Source organism: Simochromis diagramma, unplaced genomic scaffold (assembly GCF_900408965.1).
Source record: "Simochromis diagramma unplaced genomic scaffold, fSimDia1.1 OVJJ01000361.1, whole genome shotgun sequence".
In the NCBI taxonomy this organism is placed as follows: Eukaryota; Metazoa; Chordata; class Actinopteri; order Cichliformes; family Cichlidae; genus Simochromis; species Simochromis diagramma.
Window position 1 is genome coordinate 954,069 of NW_024386860.1, and position 22,065 is coordinate 976,133.

The 22,065-nt window shown below is 36.6% G+C and overlaps 1 protein-coding gene across 1 annotated transcript; it reads right to left on the reverse strand.

Annotated features, from left to right (window-relative positions):
* Positions 1-706: 706 nt before the first annotated feature.
* LOC120732160 (complement C4-like) lies at positions 707-20,687 on the reverse strand. The gene is made up of 41 exons (XM_040029555.1): positions 20,556-20,687; positions 20,115-20,292; positions 19,791-19,962; positions 19,610-19,680; positions 19,391-19,479; positions 19,230-19,312; positions 19,040-19,127; positions 18,026-18,143; positions 17,772-17,913; positions 16,754-16,866; positions 16,515-16,667; positions 16,264-16,431; positions 15,978-16,169; positions 15,255-15,398; positions 15,035-15,158; positions 14,623-14,694; positions 14,322-14,534; positions 14,095-14,206; positions 13,778-13,848; positions 13,555-13,694; positions 13,233-13,448; positions 13,094-13,148; positions 12,927-13,016; positions 12,635-12,841; positions 11,616-11,700; positions 11,248-11,443; positions 11,021-11,116; positions 10,472-10,634; positions 6,128-6,309; positions 5,840-5,998; positions 5,684-5,743; positions 5,521-5,611; positions 5,276-5,444; positions 5,064-5,148; positions 3,310-3,384; positions 3,135-3,237; positions 2,958-3,047; positions 1,618-1,716; positions 1,431-1,514; positions 1,157-1,289; positions 707-1,077 (listed from the first exon to the last, which is right to left on the reverse strand). The coding sequence occupies exons 1-41, from the start codon at positions 20,618-20,620 to the stop codon at positions 939-941; spliced, it is 5,085 nt and encodes a 1,694-aa protein (XP_039885489.1). The 5' UTR covers positions 20,621-20,687; the 3' UTR covers positions 707-938.
* Between the last annotated feature and the right edge of the window lie 1,378 nt (positions 20,688-22,065).

Sequence of the window (22,065 nt, forward strand, 5' to 3'; positions counted from 1 at the left end):
TAAATCTTTTTTCCAGTTGCTTCTGTTTCCTGCTACTTTGTGTGTGTATTACTGCTCCTTTGGACTAGTACTGTAATACACATGCAATGTCATTTGCTCAATATTAGACGATTTAAATGAAACACAGAACATTGTTTTGCATATAAATAAATGGTTAAAGGTTACAGGTTAAATCACAACGTGACTGAGTCATAAGCTTATACCATTTTGATTCATGGGTAGCTAGTGTTGAGAAAGATGGCATTACCTCTCTTTACATCTGAGAGAGGGTAAAAGGACTTAACATCCAGCCTTTTATGTTAAAAGTGTTACAGGGTGCTAAAACAGAGTTTATCTGTATGTGATTTTGCTAATAGTTAATAGGGTCTCTGTTTAAAAAGTCTTAATCTCTAATGCTATGATTATCACCCAGTAGGCAGACTGAGGTCAGATGGAGGCAGGAAGGATACTCGCCTAGCTCTAACTGCCCTCCTGATGTTGATCCTGCTCCCTCTGATTGCGTGCTTGTCAGCGTAGCAGCAGCTCTCCTCTAAATCTGTGCGCTTGGTAACTAACTAATGAAAATTAGTGGCCTTTAATAGACCTCAAGGATCTGTTAATTTTTAATGGTAGAGTAACCTGTGAGAAGCCTTTGAGTGATGTCATGATAAAACATAGGTTTTTACCTTTGCTGTTTCACAAAAGGTTAAAAAGGGAATGTCCAGAATTTAGACTTTTTGAATGCAGGATATTTTATTAAAGCAGTTTAGAAGGAGCAAAGGAAAAGCCATATCACTAGATACATGCAGAACATACATGTGCAACTATGTGATGTGGTAGTAGAATAAGCCAAAAAATAAAAGCAACAACAGAAACTCTTAACATCCATGCTAACTGTGTATCTGATGGGAAATTCATTTAACTGACTTACATGAAAATGAAAATGAGAGCAGGTTGCTTCACTGTCTGCAGCCATCCATCTTGTACTCATCTACAAACTCATCAAACTCCTTGCAAACATATTTATTGACACTTTTACTACATTCTACTGAAGGTTTCTTTTCAACCCACGTGTTTGATTCCAGCAGATACTGCATCCTATAAAAAAAAAAAAAAAGGTTGACCAGAGAATCATTTTACGAAAACACACTTTCCTTAATATCACTGACATACTCACATTCCACTTGAATCTTTTGTGGTGCCATCTTTGCCCATGATGAGATACTGTTTTTCCAAGTGTAATTTTCCTTTGCAGTGAACCCTCTTAGCAAACACTCGGACTGAGTTCTCACTCACTGACGCATCGTTATCTAGCAGAAGGATTAGACTCAATAAATTATATTCATTATAATCATAATATTTAAAGAAAGCTTTTTAATAAACATAATGAAACATACGATATAAGAGTCAGTTTTACAGCATCTTATAAGGCTTGTAGTTAGTTCACTTACTTGATCTGAGAACGTCAATTACAGAAGTAGTGTACAGCTCAAAGTTACTCTTCACAGAAATGCTGGTGACCTCAACAATGTATGCTGGAAAACAAAACAAAAAGGCTTAATATGATTAATATTTAAAAATCATGATAGCAAGCAGTTATTATTTGATGCAAATAAATGTTTTGTTTAGAATACACACCATAATCTACGATAGGGAAGAAGCAAGCATGTTGGACACGGTTAATCTTCCTAATTCTTCTTCTTCGATTGAATGTATCTTGTAGTTTATGACAAGGTCCTATAAAAAGATGAATGAACATGAGTGAGTTTTCAATTATACATCAACCTAATAAGGCACTGGAATGCTTTTATTCACAAATACTTGTCAGAATGTGTACATATTAAGCTAGTTGCTTTCAAACACTATCTAATATTCATTGGTAGATGTCATTCATTCATTGTTTGCATGATAATCGAATACACAGCAGGGTGATTTTACAGTTATATGATGCATTTTGGGTTTAAATCAATATTTCTCATTCATAGACAAAAGTTTAGACATTCACAGACGGTCAATATATATTACTGCATATACTATATTACCAGTATAGTAAGTATTCATTTACCCATCCAAATCATTAAATTCAGGTGTTCTTCCATGGTCACAGGTATCTAAAATCAAGTACCTAAGCATGCTTCTGCAAACATTTGTGAACAAATGGTTCGCTCTCAGGAGCTCAGTGAATTCCAGCGTGGTACCATGATAGGATGCACCTGCCCTTGCAGCTAAATATTCCAGAGTCAAGTGTTGCTCTGGCTTTTAATGTACCAGTTTTTTCTTGATACCTGATCTCAGTGTGTGGGGATGATGATATCTCCCTCCTAACCTGATATCCTGATTCTCCCTTGCTATAGCATTTGTGTTGTATCTCATCAATCTCTAGTTGCAATAGCAGTTGCTTCTTGAAAATGTTGGAACACTGAGCTACCAGTGTTTTGAATGTTAGTCTAGATGAAGAATTCATCGGTCCCACATCCTCTTTCACTAGGGTTACATGTATAGTAGCGTTACAGCAGTTCTCTATTATCATCCCTTATCAACTTATGCTTTGTCCTAGTAGCCTAATTCTCATCAGTATACCCTGGTACCTCAACACCTGACGCACACCTTGTTAATCCTGGAGACATCCGAGCCACTATGGCTTTATTTATGCCTCGCTCATCCGATGTGGGTGTATTTAGGTGCACCCTTAATGAGCCCTGTGAAAATTTCTTTCTTACATTAAATGAAAAAGGAGTTTCAACAGAGTCTGTGCAGCCCAATCACAAATATGGGCTAGTGGTCTGTGGCAAAAGCAGTTTAAAGAAAATTTCATCTAATTTTGAGTTATGCTTTACAAACAGCACTGATAATAAAATAAAGATTGTTTCAGCTGAGATAGTTACATTAATTTGACTGTTTCAGTGTTTTCCAGATTTAGATGTTTCAGTTTAGACAGAGGCCCTAATAAAGATTGAACAGTAAAAGTATTTTCCTACTTTCTGCGCATTGGCACACGTCCTCCGAACACAATGTGGAGACCATCTTGCTTCTTTGCGGTGCAGAATAGAACACAGTACACTTTCGATCTGCAGGAAAAACACAAATAGTCCTGATAATAAAATCCCTTCTTTCCTAACAAATACATACAGAAATTTCTGAAATGAAAATCTTACTTGGTTCATAATAATCATAGAACGAGACTGGAGCAGGCTGTAGAAGACCAACCGGTACCTGCTGTGTAGCTTCAAAACTAATACATTCCTCAGATTTAAAAAGCTAGAGAGATTAAAAAAATGTTTCAGTGTTGGCCAAGTACAATTATTGTATATAATTTGAATTCAGCAGTACCTCATTGAAGTAGAGCAGAACTTTTCCAAAAGACTCCTCAAAATGGGAAATGTATTGCTCAGATGGCTCCATTAGCTGGAGAAGACAAGAATTAATTGATTCTACGTTATAGCAAAAAGGAAGTTTCTGAAGTTTACCTTTGATTTCCTTTTATTCCTTTGTATTTTATCTATTCATGTCCATGTGTGTTATCTTTCCATTTAGTTATTTCCCTTCCTTTTTCCTTCCCCAGCTGAAAATAATGTGCCGGGAGTCCAGTGTTCTCACCGGTTCTAGTGAGCCTCAACCTCCCAGTGGGGCAACAGACTTTTGCAAATATGTGATGTCTTGATTAATTGAGCAGATATTTGAAGTTTACACAGCTACATTCTCGCCTGAAAATATCTTAAAGGTTTAGTTTGTGAACCAGAAAGAGTAATATTAAAACTAAGTAGCTGCCGCCATTGTTAGAAACTGGAATTGGTTGGGCGCGCTATGAATTCTGGGATAGGTTGGGCCACAAAGGATACACCCAACCAATCTTTCAAATCAGGGAAAATGAAGGATGCATTTGTCTGCCCCATTTTGTGCATCCTTCGAATTGGGATGGCCTTCGTCGCCTGGCTGTGACGTAATTGGCCTTCAAATGTGGCCTCCAAAGGATGCGGCCTAGGAATTGGGACGCAGCTAATATATGGTCTTTTGTTTGATCATATGAAGCTTTTCTCCTTCTCTGACAAGCATCAATGAGAAACCTTGATTCTTACAGAATGGAACTTCATTCCTTGCTTCTTTTTTCTGCTAGCTGTAAGATATTTCAAAGCAATTTCATGGCTATAGGCCTAAGCTATAGGCTTTGTTCTTGTTGATTGTCAGTTTAAAAATAAGTGTATTTGGAGTTTTGAAATCTGTGTTTATACTGCCTGTGTCCAAATGCAGCTAAAAAGGCTAAAACGTTACTACATGCCAGACAAAATGATTTAAACACCTTGAATCACAGAAGCACAGAATATTAAACATATCCAGGTGTTACCATTTGTTCCTAAAGTGCAAGTGGTACTGATAAAAAATGACACAAGAAATATATCACATGACACAAACACATGATGCCTCTTTCATGTGAACATGATGGCATGATGATCATAGCTTGTTATACGTCACACCACAGTCACCCTCTATTTGAACTTTTGTTAAGTTCATGCATGTCTCTACTGAGCTACAGTTTTTACTTCCTGCTTTAGTTTGATAGTCCTTTGTCTCTCCTGCTTTGTATTTAGTTTTACTTTCCAAGTTTTCTTGTTGCTGATTAGCTGTGGTACACTCATGTTTCCACTCCTCCCTAATTGCCCTTTTGTGTCTGAGTGTACTTAAAGTGTTTTACTGTTGTTTGTGTTTTACTGTTGTGTTCACTACATGTTCTATGCTAGTTTTAGCTTATTTGGAGTTTGCTATCAACCAAAAAGGTTAACTTTTTGCTTACATCAGTTTACCTGTAGAGTCTGCTTCTGGGCCCTCACTCCTCCAAAATATGACATTATTTGTCTGAACTTTTGCTGTTTATAATTATTGGACTTTAAGTATTCATTGACTGCAGGACTGATTTGTGCCCTAATAATAATGGCTTGTTTTATTATGTGCCCTTTATTTCCTTTGATATCAGCATCCAGATGTGACACCCAGGACCACAGGTGACTAAAACAGATGTGGTCCTCCCTTGCTCCTGCTGAGCAAGCAAGGGAGACAGTGATGAAGAGTAAGAAAAGACACCCACTAACCCTCTCCAAAGTTTTAGTTTCAGCCTTAAATCCACTCAGTAATGTGATGTCAGCAATGGCCATTCCTGTAAGATTGCTCTTCTGCCTATGGCCACGGAAAGGAAAAGAGATGTTCTGAGATGGCTCAGGAGTTGTGGACTTTTTATTGCAGAGTTCTTTCTTTTGTGTATATTAATAAATAATAAATGTGATGTGTATTTTTTTTAACTAACCTGACACAGACAGTGTAGGTAACAGCCTCTTTTGTACTTAAGTTGTTATCAACAGTTCTCCTGTATCGGGTGTGAGCATCAGACCCCTCAATGGCTGTTCGTCCCAGGTCTTCCTGGTCTTGTTTCTCATCATCGTAGTCATAGTATTCATAATTTTCTAATATCGGAGCTAGATAGACAAAGATTAATGTAAGTGTGTGCCTTTTATCAGTAGTTGTGATTTGTTAGCAGTTACAAAATCTCACCAGTGTACTTCACTTTCCCCTCCACTCTGACACTGATTGACAGATGTTCACATTCATCCTTGGGTTCCAATAAATGGTAAGCCTTAACAATCTACAAGGGACATTTAGAGTCAATTATAGATCTGATTCATAATATAAAAACAAAGAAGTGAATCCAACATACTTTAAACTTAATTTTTCCTTTTCCAGTCAGATTTGCAGTGATTTTGTTCCCTGTAAATTTCTAGAACAACAGACACAAAAAAAATGTATTTAGAAAAAAATTCAGAATGGGATTTAATCTTATATAGATATGTCTGAGTGCATTGTTTTATGATACCTTCAAGTCAGTTTCCACTCTTTCCTTCTTATTTTCCAGTTGAAGTGTTACAATTTCATTCCTTGTTGGGGATGTGAACTCTGCTTTCATTCTTGTTTCAGAACTGGCAGATTTCTTTAGCTCATACTCCGCGAGGGCTTCCAGGGCCACGAGGGTATCCTGGGAATGGTAAGAACTTATTAATATAATATTTAATATCTCTACTCTGATGGTGAATATATGATGTCAGACAAAAAGGGAAACAGGAGCTCCATTCAAAGATGTACTCTTTGACTCTAGCCTAATCACCTGTGTTGACTTGAAGCCTCCATAATAGTTTTCTTGGGAGTTTAACCAGCAGGCTATTTCATCAGCCTCTTTCACATGCCCAAGCTGAACTGCAGTTAGGAGAGCATAGGCTGTTGTCTCTACTGTGATAGCATCCACCTTTTGGTTATCATCAGATGGCCAGAAAGAACAGCCATCTTTCCCTGGTAATTAAAGATGCATAAACAAATAAATCAAATAACAGCAAAGAGTAATGTAATTATTAAACAATATAATGCTAAGTGATCCTTCTTTCCAGATATCCCAACTTTTCTCAGTTGATCATCCATTATTAGCAATATCGAGAAATTCAATTTAAATTACAGATAGCAACAGTGGATTGTACACCGATCACCCAGACTTTGTGCATTGAAGGTAAGTCCAGTCCAATCGAGTTCTCAGTGTTGGTGTTGTTCCTACATAATCATAATAATTTTGTTCCAGAGTAAACATTGGAACTGACCATTGACATTGTTTAAGCATTTAGCCAAGAAGTTAGTGTAACCTAGCTGAGAAAATTTCTTTTATTTTTCAAATTTCTTTCTTTCTCCCTTTTATTTGTATCATTGCATTTTCACACTTTTACTTGAAAAAATACTTGTTTTGAAAAGAGGTGCAATCCTCTCTCTAATTTTATTTTCCTGCTTCACAGATCGCGATGGGTGATACTAGTCTCATTTGTTTAGAAGCAATGCTCGTCCCGCCTTCCAAGCAGAGGATCACCATCACGTATTAGCTAGGTCTTTTGCACTTTGAGAAGTAAACAAGACAGGCTGCAGACAGTCCATGCTGAACTATAGGGGTCTTCTTGTTGATAGGAGCATGAGCTAGAGAGGCCGTGTGACTGTGTGCCTTGCTATGTTCGCCCTGATACCTCATCTTGTATTTATTTTGGTGTCTAAAAAGCAGCTTGAACTGATTCCTGGATTTTCTCCGGATGGAGATGGCGAGCTGGTGCCCAGACTGAACTGAACCCTTGTTAAAGAACTTCATTCTTTTCTACCGAAAAACACCAAAGTGGTAACAAAACAATAACAGAACTGGAATTAAAAGCAATCTTGACTTGACTAATAGAACTTTGTTTTTTTTTTGGTTTGTTTGCTTTGTTATGACAGCTTATTACTTGGTATTGTTGAAATTGTAAATTGTATCTTTTGTGTATCTTTTTCACTTGCATTCACCTCAGTTCCTGTTGTAATCCTGTCAAGCCTAGTAACTGGTCTATACTTTTGGCTACTTTTGGCTAGACTACTTAGCATGAGTCAGGGGTTACCTTAGCAAGGCAAGGCAAGTTTATTTATATAGCACAATTCAACAACAAGGTGATTCAAAGTGCTTTAGAGAGACATTAAAAAATAAAAAGCATGATTTAAAATTGATTAAAAAAACTGTAGATAAAATCAGAACAGTAGATAAAATCAGTAGTTAAAATATAAGTTTTGAAATTTAAGCTTAAAAGTGTGGATTTGGTGCTTTATTCAAATGCAGCTGAGAATAGGTGAGTCTTCAACCTGGATTTAAATAAACTGAGTGTTTCAGCTGATCTGAGGCTTTCTGGGAGTTTGTTCCAGATATATGGAGCATAAAAGCTGAATGCAGCTTCTCCGTGTCTGGTTCTGACTCTGGGAACTGATAAAAAAACAGGATCCAGATGACCTGAGGGATCTGGAAGGTTCATACTGGGTCAGGAGGTCACTGATGTATTTTGGTCCTAAACCATTCAGAGCTTTATAGACCAGCATCAGAACTTTAAAGTCTATCCTCTGACGGACAGGCAGCCAGTGTAAAGACCTCAGAGCTGGACTGATGTGGTCCACTTTTTTGGTCTCAGTGAGGACTCGAGCAGCAGAGTTCTGAATGAGCTGTAGTTGTCTGACTGATTTTTTAGGTAGACCTGTAAAGATGCTGTTACAGTAATCAAGCCTACTAAAGATGAATACATGGACTGGTTTTTCCAGGTCCTGTTGAGACATCAGATCTTTTATCCTTGATATATTCTTGAGGTGATAGTAAGCTGATTTTGTTATTGTCTTAATGTGTTTTTCTAAGTTTAGGTCTGCATCCATCACTACACCCAAATTTCTCGCCTGGTTTGTGGTTTTTAGGTGTATAGATTGAAGTTTGCTGGTGACCTGTAATCGTCTTTATATATACATTGTGATATATATTTGTGTGTCATCTGCATAGCTATGATAGTTTATTTTGTTGTTCTTTATAATCTGTGCCAGTGGGAGCATGTAAATGTTAAACAGAAGGGGTCCCAAGATGGAACCTTGGGGAACTCCACATGTGATACTTGTCTGCTCAGATGTGAAGTTACCTATTGATACAAAGTATTTCCTGTTTTCTAAGTATGTTTTGAACCAGTTTAGTACAGTTCCTGAAAGACCTGCCCAGTTCTCCAGTCGTTTGAGTAATATGTTGTGGTCAACTGTATCAAATGCAGCACTGAGATCCAGCAAAACTAAGACTGACATTTTTCCACTGTCTGTATTCAGACATATGTCATTAAACACTTTGGTCAGAGCGGTTTCAGGGCTGTGGTTCTGTCTAAAACCTGACTGGAAGGCATCATAGCAGTTATTCTGTTTTAAGAAGTAATTGAGCTGTTGAGAAACTGCTTTTTCAATGATCTTACTTAAAAATGGGAGATTTGAGATCGTCCCGTAGTTGTTCATTTGTTTCTTGTCAAGATTGTCCTTTTTCAGTATAGGTTTAATTACAATTTTTAGTGGTTCTGGAAACACACCTGACATTAAAGAAAAGTTGACGTTCTGTGACAGGTCTGACTCCAAAGTCTATGAGACCTTTTTGAAAAAACTTGTTGGCAGGACATCTAAACAGCAAGAGGAGGAGTTCAGTTGACCTAAGATGTCCTCCAGGTCTTTACTGTTAATAGGGTGAAACTGTTTGATGGTGTTTAAACAGTTTTTCGGTGGACACAGTACATATTCTGGATCTGCTGTTGATGTACCAATTGCTTGTCTAATCTTTTGGATTTTGTCTGTGAAGAATTTGGCGAAGTCATTGCAGGCCATGGTTGAATGAAGTTCAGCTGCCACTGACACAGGAGGGTTTGTTAGCCTGTCAACTGTAGAAAATAAGACCCGAGCATTATGACTGTTTTTGGTGATGATGTCAGAGAAGTAGGACATCCTTGCACTCCTCAGTTGTGAATTATAATTGTGAAGTTTATCTTTATAGATGTCATAATGAACCTGGAGGTTTGTTTGTCTCCTTCTGCGCTCAGATTTCCTACACTCTCTATTTTCATTTTTCACCAGTGTGGAGTTTCTCCAGGGAGACTTTTTCCTTCCAGAGATAACCTTCACCTTAATGGGAGCAATAGAGTCCATTACATTTAACATTTTAGCATTGAAGCTATTGACGAGCTCATTGACTGAACCTCTGGACAGGTCAGGTGTTAATAGGAAGACCTGGTTAAATATCTCACTACTGTATTCAGTTATACACCGTTTTGTGATCACTGCTGTTGATATATTTGTGTGGGCTGAAATTTTACTTTCAAAGAAAACACAGTAATGATCAGACAGGCCCACATCAGACACAGTAACCTTTGAAATGCTCAGGCCCTTGGAGATCAGTAGGTCAAGAGTGTGTCCTCTATTATGTGTGGCCTCTGTTACATACCGAGAAAAAGAAACACAACTTTGGATGGGGCCTTCAGCTGTAAAGCCACATATTCAAAAGACTGAAAACTTCCAGGAGATAGCTGCTTACATTGAAACGATTCATTGAATAAGACAGCAACCCCTCCTCTCCTACTCACCCTGGCCTCACTGATAAAACTGTACTTAGGAGGGGTCGTCTCGATGAGAACAGCTCCACTGTTACTTTGGTCCAACCAAGTTTCAGTTAAAAACAGTTATCATTAATTAAAAATGTTTTCCCAGCTAAAGATCTAACGTTTAATAAAGCCAACTTAAGTGTTTTAGAGTGTTTGGGAGCAGTCTGTGGAGCAGTCAGTCTCCTGGGAAAAGAAGCAAAGCATTTAAAGAGCAAAGAGAGGAAGCGTCCACACTCACAAAAGGGGGAGGAGCAAGCCTAAAGTTGGCTAACACCAAACCTAACTTGATCATTTATTTATTATACTATATAACTTATTAAATAAATCACTTGAAATGCTTACCATTTGTTCCAGAAAAGAGTTCTACATAATGAAGGGAATTTGTTTTTCTTTTTTCCCATATTTCAAAGCAATGACATCACAACAATATGGCTGGTTAGTTGCAATTTTGATCCCGGACTAACATTATTATGGTGATGCAGAAACAGCCCTTACATAAGAATATCAGATACACCTACTTTTAACAGCCCCTGCTTTAAGTTTTGCCCATGTACGTGAATGATCTGTTCCTTCTGGCAGGCACACTGAGAGGCAATAGGCTGTAATGGCAATGGCATAGGGATGCTGAAGCTCCGCTAGGTGTGATAGGAGATATGATGTCGATCTCAAAATACTTGCTTCCTAGCGGCAGAATAAAGAATAAGTGAAAAAAAAATTAAAAGTTCCAATGCAAATTATTAATTGCCATTTATAAGAGAAACATCATAATCATACAAACATGTTGTACTGGGAGATATTACTATTTAAATTAAATTTTATCATTCCAACTTTTGATGACGTTCTGCTTTCTTCATTTTTCTGATCAATAGTGTTTGAAATTTGATCATAAAATAAACTTCTGTTAAGCGTATTTTTGTATTTGATGAGTCATCAGAGTTATCAGGATTCATCCTCAGTGCAACTTGACTCTTGATATTTTAATTAGCTTTTGAGATGATTGACTACATTGTCCCACTGTCACTGCTAATAACAGTTAGCACAGACAGTAGGTTCAAATATCAACTTACCACATCATTTCGCACTTCAAGCTGGAGGAATTCAAGGGACCGGTACAATGCAATAGTCATAAACGCAGTCATGGATGCATCTTGGTTTTTGCCTTTCTACATCAAACACACAGAAACAGTAGTGTGCATTCAATGGTATGTACTTCAAATTTATCTATAAAAATCTGATACTGGGTTTACATATAGGTCAACATGCAGACCATGTTTTAACTTTTGAGAGAAGTTACCAGGACTCCTCTGTGTATCACAGGATTTGGATCACTGAACGACCCATCCTGAGTATTCTGTATTTTGAGCAGGTATTTGACTGGTTTCCTGATATTTATTTCTGGCACAACTTTATTAATTCGACCCTGTAGTCCAAAAACGGCTGTTTGGCGTTGTGCCACCAATGAAAATATTTTCACTACAAGGGCAGTCACCCTGAGGACAAAAGAAGATAAACAAGTGAAAAGAGCATATGGAAAAGTTTGTTTAATAGTCGTACAGAGTAAAAATGAAGAAAATTTGTTTTTATGTGACACTGTGACAGTAACAACCAAAAACAACAGAAATTGAAGAAGTAATAATAATAGTGGTAATAACAAATACTCACCAATTACTGCTGTGTGGCATTGTATAGAATGAGCCATAAGATCCATCAGCTTTGGTTCCCCATTTTGTCATAACCCACGTATAGCCTGATTAAATATATATACAATGTATGTATATAATATTTACAACATAACTGCTTTTTCAGTTACACCAGACAACATATTCAATCAACCAGCCCAACCTAATTTTCAGTGCCACAGATCAATGTTATATATATTATTTGTTATTTTTAATGGAAATTGAAGAAGAGAACATTTGAAAAAAAAAGAAAAAAGAACTGGTTAAGAACCAGTTACACCAAAATAATTGATTTATAGGGTTTAAAAGACAGAGTTCTTCACCTGATCCAGTGAAAGAATGCAGCACAATATTAATTGTGTTTGTGTCACATCATAAGTCTTGTTACGTAATTAATTTATTCAGTTAATAAATGTTTCAGGGGTTGTGGCAGGAAATGTCATCCAATTGCTTCACAATACGGGGCGCTAACAAAAGTATATGTAGTGGATTTTTTCCTCATGGTGCATCTATAAAAGTAAAATTCGTTCTACTTTATAAGCCTACTTTAGAGAGGAACACCTATAATAGGGAGATGTGTAGTCTCTCATTGAGTCTTGTTTATGTTGGGGGTGACATTACAAATATGTTGCTGTTGCAACAGAGAAACCAATAACATAATGAAGAAAAACTTAATCCAGCTAAAAAGTACTCATTCACATTTGGAGAATGGCCACTAGTACAGCCTTGTGATGTTTTCTCTGTATGTATTATTGTAGGGTCTACCTTACAATATAAAGCATCTTGAGATGTGAGGTGCATGAGATGAGATGCTTTATAAATAAATAAAATTGAAATTGAGTTCCTTTCTTTTTTTTCTTCTTTTTTTTAAAGTATTTTTTAAAGACAAAGAATGGATTCAAGAGATAAGCCAAAAATATTAGAAATTACAATTACAAACATCCTCAATAAATAATAAAGATGTAGTTATACAAGGAATTAACTGTTCTGGTGTGTACCTACCATGCTCAATTTTATTAAGAGCATCATCTCTGCTTCCAGGAGGCAGCTCAAGCCACTGATTGCTCAAGTCAAGGTACCGGACAGCTAGGACTGTGGGAGCCAGTTTTGACATTGTCTGCTCTAAACATCCAGTTGGCAAAACGATCATCTTAGCAATTTTTTCAGGAGAAAGAAGTTTTCGTGCAAATGAACTGCCAAATCCCTTCCCTGTTAGATGAGAACACTGGAAAGGTAAGAGTCTAGCTGTTTACAAACGTCTGTGAGTTGTATGTCTGTGTCTCTCAGTGTCTACCTTCTACTGAAACAAATATATTGGAGCTGGAGTCAGGGACTGTGTCATCTGGTAAGGATCCATCAATGATCAAGGTCTTTGAGCTGCTCCCTATCATAACAAAAGTAAGCTGATATAAAGATAACATCTGACATGAAGGTTTTACTGAGAAATACCGAATCACTCACCATCTAAGTTGAGGACTATGGTTTCTTCTTCTTCTCTCTTTTCAAATCCTTCCATCTATAACATAAGATGCTTTGGTTTGGATTGTTAATTACTATAAAAAACATTTCATAGAACGATAAACTAATGCATTTCACTCACCTGCACATTCAAAGTTTTTTCTATTGCATCTATTCCGAAGCTATTCTCCATATCATAGAGACGTATTTTGATGGGTATTGGACCAGCGACCATGGGCACAGCAGAGAAGGAGACAAATTGAGAGGATTGGGGTGCAAGAGTAATGTTAACGTAAGATGAGGTGGTGGCTGAACCAGGAGAGCAAAGCCCTTCAGTTTGTTCCATGTGCACTGCCACCTGTGAACATGCAGGTGTCCAAGAAGACAAAAAAATCTTTACTTATTCCACACAAAGTAGTTACTGTTTCCAGTGACACTCAGCGCTGATGTTGAGGTTAATCTACCTGCAGTTCGGAGTCATCATAGTTGTAGATAACAGGTGAAACCGACAGCTGCTCAAATTTTTTCACAAATGAGGGCAGTCTCAGAGACACAAATGACCTCTTAAAGGCTCTGATCTCCTCTGGCTTAACGACACAGAAACCTGAGTGAATAGAAATAAGTTGCAGTTAAGGAGCTCCTGTCAAATATCTGTGATGTGTTTATAAAGCACAGAGTTATTATTACCGGTGGATGGAGATAATGTGACAACCTGAATCTCCCATGTGGTGATGGAATCAGGAAGGAGCAATGAGTAGCTACAAGAGTTTTTGATGAAGAGAAATCAAATTAAATCAAATCAATCAGACAAATGACACAGTTTATACGGGGGTTCAAAGATAAGCTGCTTAAGTGAAATAATCACACTCACAGTATTCCCAGCAACACCAATAAAGATGAGTACATAGACAAAGCTACTGCATAGTGTAATTACGCATCTAACCACTGTATTTGACTGGAAATGGAAAAAATGAAATATGTTTATTAACATTAAAAATGCTTACGTTCTTTTGTTGGTGACTTCAAATTCTACAAATTCAAAGCTTGGGGGAAAATATCTTCGAATGTATTGAGACGTGTCCAAGAAGAAGTCTTCGATATCATCAGCGGTTGCAGCTGAAAACAAAACAAAACAAAACAAAAAGATAAACAAACAAAAGTTCATAGTCAAACTTTAATAGCCCATTAAAAGCTCCTGAAGTTGATCTTTAAAGTGTCATTTTTATCTCACTCCTGCCAAATCCTTTTTGGAGTTCTTCTTGGATCATTTTTTGTCTTAGACGCTCGGCTTCAAGGCAGCACCTTAAAAAGACTTCAGCACAAGTTGGATTTTTTTTCACTAGAAGGACCCGATCCGCTCTTTCCCGACAAGTTCGCTCCATTGGGATTCGAGAAAATCCATGAACACAACACTCTTGCAGGCTTTCCTCTGTGTAGTTCAGTTCTAAAGGGAATGAGAAAAGACAAATGATGCACTTTCAGGAGGTATTTTTGTTATAAGACTAACATTTTCAATACCAGAATCCTCTTACTTAAGGTCATCATTTCCTGTTCAAGGTCCACTGAGCGTCTTTGTCGCACAGATGGTGAAGCACAGCCAAAGTCTGAATGCAACAGAAAAAAAATAAAATAAAATAAATATATATATATATATATAATTAACAGTAACAGTCAGCATACCTTATACATTTGCTCAAAAGTAGCTTTATTTTAACTTTCAGCTTTTGTCTATTTAAAAAATCCTTGTTGCTTTTTAAGGTCAACAGGGCCCATATTACAAGAATAACACAATAGTGGTGTGTAATCAGCACTTCCTAAGACTTTTTTGAACCCATATTTTGGATAACTGTCTATTCCAGCAGACAACCATTTATTTGACACCAAATATAAAACACAAACTCTTTTCATTTAGTATTTTCATTTCAATGTTAATTTTTCTCTTACCCTTTCTCCATACAGACAGATCGTTAGATACAGCAGCCAAGCCAGCGTCTAATAGAACTGATGCTGAGTCAAGTCCTCCACCATAGGAACAACCCAGATCATATGAGTTCATAGTAGAGAATACCTGACAATTGAGAAGAAAAGCTTAGACTTACTACTATGATTACCTATAAATGACAAAAAATACCATAAGTATGAAAGTAGTGTGTGAGACTGTAACCTGTTTGGGTGTGAGTTTATTGTCAGCATTGAGAGCGTAGAAGGCCTTATCCACAGCCAGCAAAGCCACTTTTGCTCTGTTCCCATGTAGATCAAAGTCTATCTTTGATTGTGTTTTAGGTGCAAATGGACCTTTGGGTTGTACCTAAATTAAGACATTTAAGATATACAAGGATCAATTTTTATATTTTCATTATTTTATGTTCAGTCAAGGAAAATTCAAATAGTACTTCTAAAACCAAAATCAAATAAATCTATCAATATAAATACATGTAGACAGGGGTAAATCGAAATTATTTAAATATATGCTATGTTTGTACACTTCCATTAGTTAAATATTTGTATGTAATGTCACTTCCTCTGTGTGTGTGTGTGTGTGTGTGTGTGTGTGTGTGTGTGTGTGTGTGTGTGTGTGTGTGTGTGTGCGTGTGTGTGTGTGTGTGTGTGTTGGAGTGGGGGGTGTTATATGATGATCTAAATGATCATTGGAACAATTTATTAACCCCTTAAAAATAAGAGGAAATTACATAGATAAACTAATATTCATAGGACATATTACAGTGTCCTGTAATGTTCTTGTCCAAATACTTATGGGAGTTATAGGTTAACGAACACTAAAAAAGGATCCAAATTAATGAGAATGAACAGATTTAAGCGCACACATTTGAAATAGTTTTGCTTTCTCTGCTCGTGCTGCACTTTTTTATCTGTTCTGTTTACTTACCTTGACATTTAGCTCACATTCATCCCTGACATCTACCCACACTGAATCAGCTATGACGTGACCGTTAGTGTTGTGATAGTAGCCAATCACACGGAAAGATGGAACCATATTATGTGTTATCTGCAGTTGGTGTTTAGCTGATATACCAAGTGGGAGTGAGCCGGTGTTTACTACAATTCCCCGGCTTAAGACCTGAAACAAAGACAATTAAAACGTGTTTAATCAAGACAAAATGCTGCTCCTTTATGAGAATACACAATATTGCATTTAGTCAGATATTTCTGACCATGTAGTGTATATATCCACTGCGTGGGCTGTTGATGGTGTTGAATGTTATGGTAAGGAATTCATTCACAGAGTAGATCCTGCTGGTAAAAGTCATGTAAAGGTAGCTGTCATGTTGAGAGGAAGCACGTCGTATTATTTTTCTCTCTCGTAATCCATTTGTAGAAACCTGTTGGAGGCAGATGAACGAACAGTTAAAACTGGAATCAAATCTGTTAAACAACACCTTTGAATAAGTTTGGGGATACTAACTTCAACTGTAATATCAGCTTTATCATGAACATTAAAAGTATTGAACAGTGCCCCCTCTTGATCAGTGGTGCCTTCCCAAGGCTTTGATGTTGGTAAATTAATATTTACTGGCACACCAGCTGCTGGAGAGCCATCTGGCAGACGCACGAGCACCTATATGAAAAACAAAGAAAAGTGTTTTATTAAAGATCATTACAGTAATTTGTGTAACTATTCCCATGTGTTAGTTTCAGACATACCACCATGTCCAGTGGATATCCAGGAATAAAATGAGATCGAGTTCGAGAGAGGTCTATCGTGTATTTGTGGGCGAAGATTCGCAGGTAAACTTCTGCCTCTTGTATTTCACCACCTAGGCCGAAGAATTTAAACAGTATTATCAAGAAAAATAAAAGGTCGCGTTAATATTTCTCCATGTCTTTGGCACATTGCAGTGGGTTTCTCTTTAGGTTTTAGTTGTATTAATATTAACTGCATTATCAGTCATATTGTAGTGTAAGTTCTGTCAATTAAATTAAAATTTCCATATAAAGTAATATATAGTGTTTGCACAGTAGGACAGTCTACTTCCACTAAGTTTCAGTAATTTAATAGTTTCATGAGATTATATTCCATCTATCCATTTTTATAACTGCTTTTGCAGTTGTAATGAAAATGAATGGGTGGAACTAGGGTAATGCAGAGACTGTACCACTCCCAGCTGACATATAGGTGAGACAGCGGGAAACATCTGGTGGTAACAGTATAACTTCTAGAGGGTAGAAAGTTTCTAAAATCTTGTTTACATCAGAGTCTGCAACTATTTTTTCTCAAAACATAATTGCTCAAATACATTTCCAGAGGGTTACCCACATGGTGAGACTGACTTCTAAAAGGACAATGTTTGAATGATTTCAACACTGTCATATCTGCAGCTGTTGGTCTACTACTGTCCTTGTATGTTTTTCAAGATGCTTTATTTATTTAATTATATCTTGCTTTACTGTGACTATTGTACATTGTAATTCCTAAACTACAGTATACTAAAGTAAAAGAGAAGCAGTATTTAGATTGGCTCGTACGTCCTGTGTATGTATCCTGTGTATAAATTGACAATGAAAAATATTTGAATCTTTCACTCTAACATATTGTATGTGTAGGGTGTACTTACCTATTTACCTATGTATGTATGCCTACAAAGAACATTACTGATCAAGTAACAACAATAAAACTACAGTTGAATAATTACAAACGGATGAATGTAAATATCTCCTTTACTTTGTATGTTGGTGACAAACACTCTCAAATAGAGTTGATCTCCATTTTCCTGCATCTTAGAGACAGTTGTGCTCAGCTGGTTCTGAAGTTTTGCATTTGTCTCATTTAACCAAAGAGAAACTTTTGCATTTCCATCTTTGACCTGCAACCAACAGTAAAGCTTTAAGAAATGCAACAATGCTGATTTACATTATGTTACTGATTTTAAAATTAGCAGGATTTTTGAATTTTGAATGGACTGTCTACATCCTCACCGAACCAGTCAGCTCTAGACCCTTGATAAAAGTGGTTTTCTGATCACTGGAGCCATCTTTTTTTACAACTCCAATTTGGCAGTGATAAGCTCCTTTAACTTTTTCACCATGTGTGTACCTAAAGAAGAAAAGCAAAGAAAGAAAGAAGGAAATATGATAGTAACATGTACACCTGAAGCATAGATATGTAGATATGTACAACTACCATATCTACAATTTTAACTGATTATGAATCAAGCAGAGGTCTTGGGTAATTGGTCACACAGGGTACAGATTTCCAGCTGAGCCTCGTTCAGGTCAGCTGCTGTCACCCTCAGCACATTCAGCGCAGTAGTTATTCTTGGGGCTTGGTACTCAGTCTTGAAGGTTGGGGATGATATCTCCTCCCTGACCTGACATCCTGGCTCCGCCTTTGTGTTGTACCTCATCAGTTTCTATTTGTGATAGAAGTTGCTTTAGAACGGCATGTTGTAATATCCTGTTGGGTCTCAGAGAATCCACAGGCCCCACATCCTCTTCATGTAACCCCTTCCACTGGGATTACTTGCAGCTCCCTATTCTCAATCACAAGAGACTCCACCCATCCTGCATCTCACCTGTTTGACCTACTGTCCACTGGGAGGCGCTACAGGTCAATCCAAACCAGTACCAACAGACTCAGGAATGGTTTCTATCCACAGGCAATCTCCATACTGACCACATACACACAACACAAACTCAAACATCAGTAACTGTCACAAGCATACAACACACACACACACAATATACACACAAGACAATGTGCAATATTACAGAACTAACTTTTAAAATGTTCATATTTTGTTTTTTTTAGATTTGTTTTTATTGTATTTATTCATACATGCTACAACGGGGAGGTGTTTCTAATTTCGCTGAACATCCTATGTTTAATGACAGGATATCGGATCTGACTATTTTCAAGGTTTTTCTTGATATTAATTTGTAAAGAAAGCTTATCAGCAGAGTTATTTTAATGGAAAGAAAATAAGTACTTACATTGCTGAGATGGTGAATTGAAGCTCTTCATCAGTCAACAAAATGTATCTCTGATCCATTGCGATGTTCACATCAAAGCTTGGTAAAACTAGAGTTTTTTAACAATAAACAATTTTTCCGAGTCAACATATACTTTCTGTGAATTTTAAGAACGATATAAATTGTGTGAATCAGTTTATAGTAAACTTACTAAATTTCTGAACTTTGAACTCTCTGAAGGCAGCATTTGCTTCATCATTCTCATAGTGTGCAGTAATCTTCCACGTACCCGTTCTTTACGAACAACAAAGTATAGTAAGCGTCAAAGTTGCTTGACATCTTCACTTTTATTTGAAATTTGTTGTAACCTACCGAGAGATTTCAGGTATGGGGAATGAGTCTTGATGTATTCCTCCCTTTGCAATCTTCATGATTTTCAGTATTTTGTTTCCACCAGCATTCTGTCATAGAGTGACCAAAACACAGACCAAGACAAGAAGGCAGGAAAACTGTATGTCTCTGTCTTTCAAAGTTATATTTCCAAAGATATATTTATAAAGAAAATATATAATATTAATAATTATAACTCACAATTACTGATATGTGGACAGGTTCCTCATGAGGCCTCATCGTGTGGTCAAGAGTGAAGATTCTGTACTTCACTAAAAGAACGATAACATAAAAGGAATATAAAATGTCTTTTTTTTAAAGGTTCACCGTTAGGTAAAGTCTGTAGAATTGCTTCATTTATTTTTTTTAACTTTGTTTTTACCTCTGTCTGCTGGGTTATAAATTGGCTGAGCTGTCTGAATGAAGATGTAGCCCCTGTGTTTTGACACCAGAACCCTTGTTAACTTCCTGTTGGGTGTGAAGGATTGGCTCTCTGCCACGAGCATAACGTAAGAAGGAAATTGAGGCAATCTTAACAAAGAAGCCATGTTTAGCTGTAAAGACGTAAATTATAAAGTTAGGGTAAAGTGGGTAGTTGCTACTCTGTTCTGTCTAAGCAACTTCAGGCAACTGCTGTTGTGATTTGGTGCTATATAAATAAAATTGAAATGTTTGTATTGTTTACTTTCTGGTGAAGTTTGCATACCTTGAGCTTAACTAGTTCTGTCTTCTCTGTGCATGAAGCATTTCCCTTCTCAGACAAAATAGTATTAGAAATCTCATCCTCCAGGTAGAGACTAACAGGTCTGTTACAAGTTTCCATCTGGACAAATACTTTCTCATAAACACCCACATGAAACACATTTGGGGCTGAGATGATGAATCTGCACACAAAAATGAAAGATAGTGTTTGCTGCATCGTCCATTAATCTATTTCCCATTAAATGATTTTTCGATAACTATGCAATCTGCAGTGCTGCATGTTCAGTATTATCTACAACATGAACTCAAGTTGAGTCTTAGGAAAGAAATATGGGAATACTAATACATGTAATTTATTTAATCTATAATGTCAATCTTCTATGTAACAATCATAAATGAGTCAACATCGCATTAAAACATCACATTTAGTTCTTCCTAAATTTACCTGTTTTGCGCTGAACACTCCACGATCCATATTAGGAGCTGTATCACAAAAATGTGGCACCTCATCGCGCAGCTTTGATTTCTTTCCCTGCTTTGACACAGACTTTAGATTAACTGAGGTTTTGTTAGTCATCCACCCCTGTTTCACAATATCTGGATCTTATCACTGCCCTCCCCCTGGTTTGTTTTTCCAGCTTGAGCTGAAAAAACATCTATTGCATCTTAAAGTGATAAAACTACATGACACTCAAGACATAATATGATAACAGTTTAATACTACTAGATGTAGCATGTGTCCTGATGTGCGCAGATGTGTAACGTACATGTGATTTCCATAGTGTGAACATTTTGGTGTTAAAAATATACTTAATCTGTACAGATTTACATAAAACATAGATTTTAATTTTGCATATTACAATAGACCCTCAGGCCAACATTTCTGAGCGCAAGATGTTTAATTAAAAAAATCCTTTTTATATCCCTGCTTGGCTTGCTGCCTGGAAAGTGTTTATTCCTTTCTTTCACAATGTGTAACCATCTCAGTTCAAGCCAGATTTCCCGCATGTGATTTACAAGAAATCAAGTTCCCCCTCCCATACCTGTCACACTAAACAAATGGTTTATAAATGATTTACAAATAATCAGTTATGTTCATCATTATTCTTGGTAACAGCAGCTTCTTTTCTTTGAGCAAATCAGAGTATTTTTAATCTCCTATTAATAATAACTAAAGTGTCCCATTTAACACTGTACATGATCCATATTTGTGTATTGATCGTTCCCCTTTAAACAGCCAGTCTTTTGCAAATTGAGTGGCTCTGGTAATAATGACAAAGACTGAGATGATATCTAAAACTTTATTTTTCTACACAAACAGCTTGATAAAAGAAAATATTTCATTCATTATATATTTTCTAAGTCAGCAAAGCACATTGTGACATTCTATGCTAAACATCATTATTACAGTTATTAGATCAATTTAAGCTTAAAACATACAAACAATGGAATTAAATTAAAAGTTCAGCTTAACATTAATGCAGCATTATATTCACTCGCACAAACGACTCTTGTGGAAATATAAACACAAACATCCATGTAAATATTGAATACCTTAATTCCCATTAAATTTGTCAGGTTAGTATAATGTTCTCCTAAAACAAATTATTAACACAGACTTCTATATAGAGATGTGTAAAAGAAAAGAAAAAGTAAACCCCACAATAATTACATGATACGCCACAGTCCTGCCTCTGGAGACTTAACTGAAATTACCAAAAGTGACTTTAATTTGAGAACCAAGTTCTTGTGGTTGTTATAACTCTAAATAAAAATGCTAATAAAGTTCAAATATAACATGACTATCACTTGAACCATTATAGCAAATGCCTTAATGGTCCACTTGAAAAAGTAAATCTTTTGGGCATTTTTTGGCCTTTAAAGTTCATTATTTGTTTTCACTTGCTCTAACTATACATGCCATGACTGGTTAACTTCGTGAGATGGAGAGTCAT

Coding starts and splice junctions, on each gene's coding strand:
- LOC120732160 (XM_040029555.1), bottom strand. CDS start 20,620: ATGAGGTGCCACATTTTTGTGATACAGCTCCTAATATGGATCGTGGAG. Junction 17,914..18,025: donor GTCTAGAGCTGACTGGTTCG/GTGAGGATGTAG, acceptor TGTTGGTTGCAG/GTCAAAGATGGAAATGCAAA. Junction 5,149..5,275: donor ACCTACACTGTCTGTGTCAG/GTTAGTTAAAAA, acceptor CCGTGGCCATAG/GCAGAAGAGCAATCTTACAG.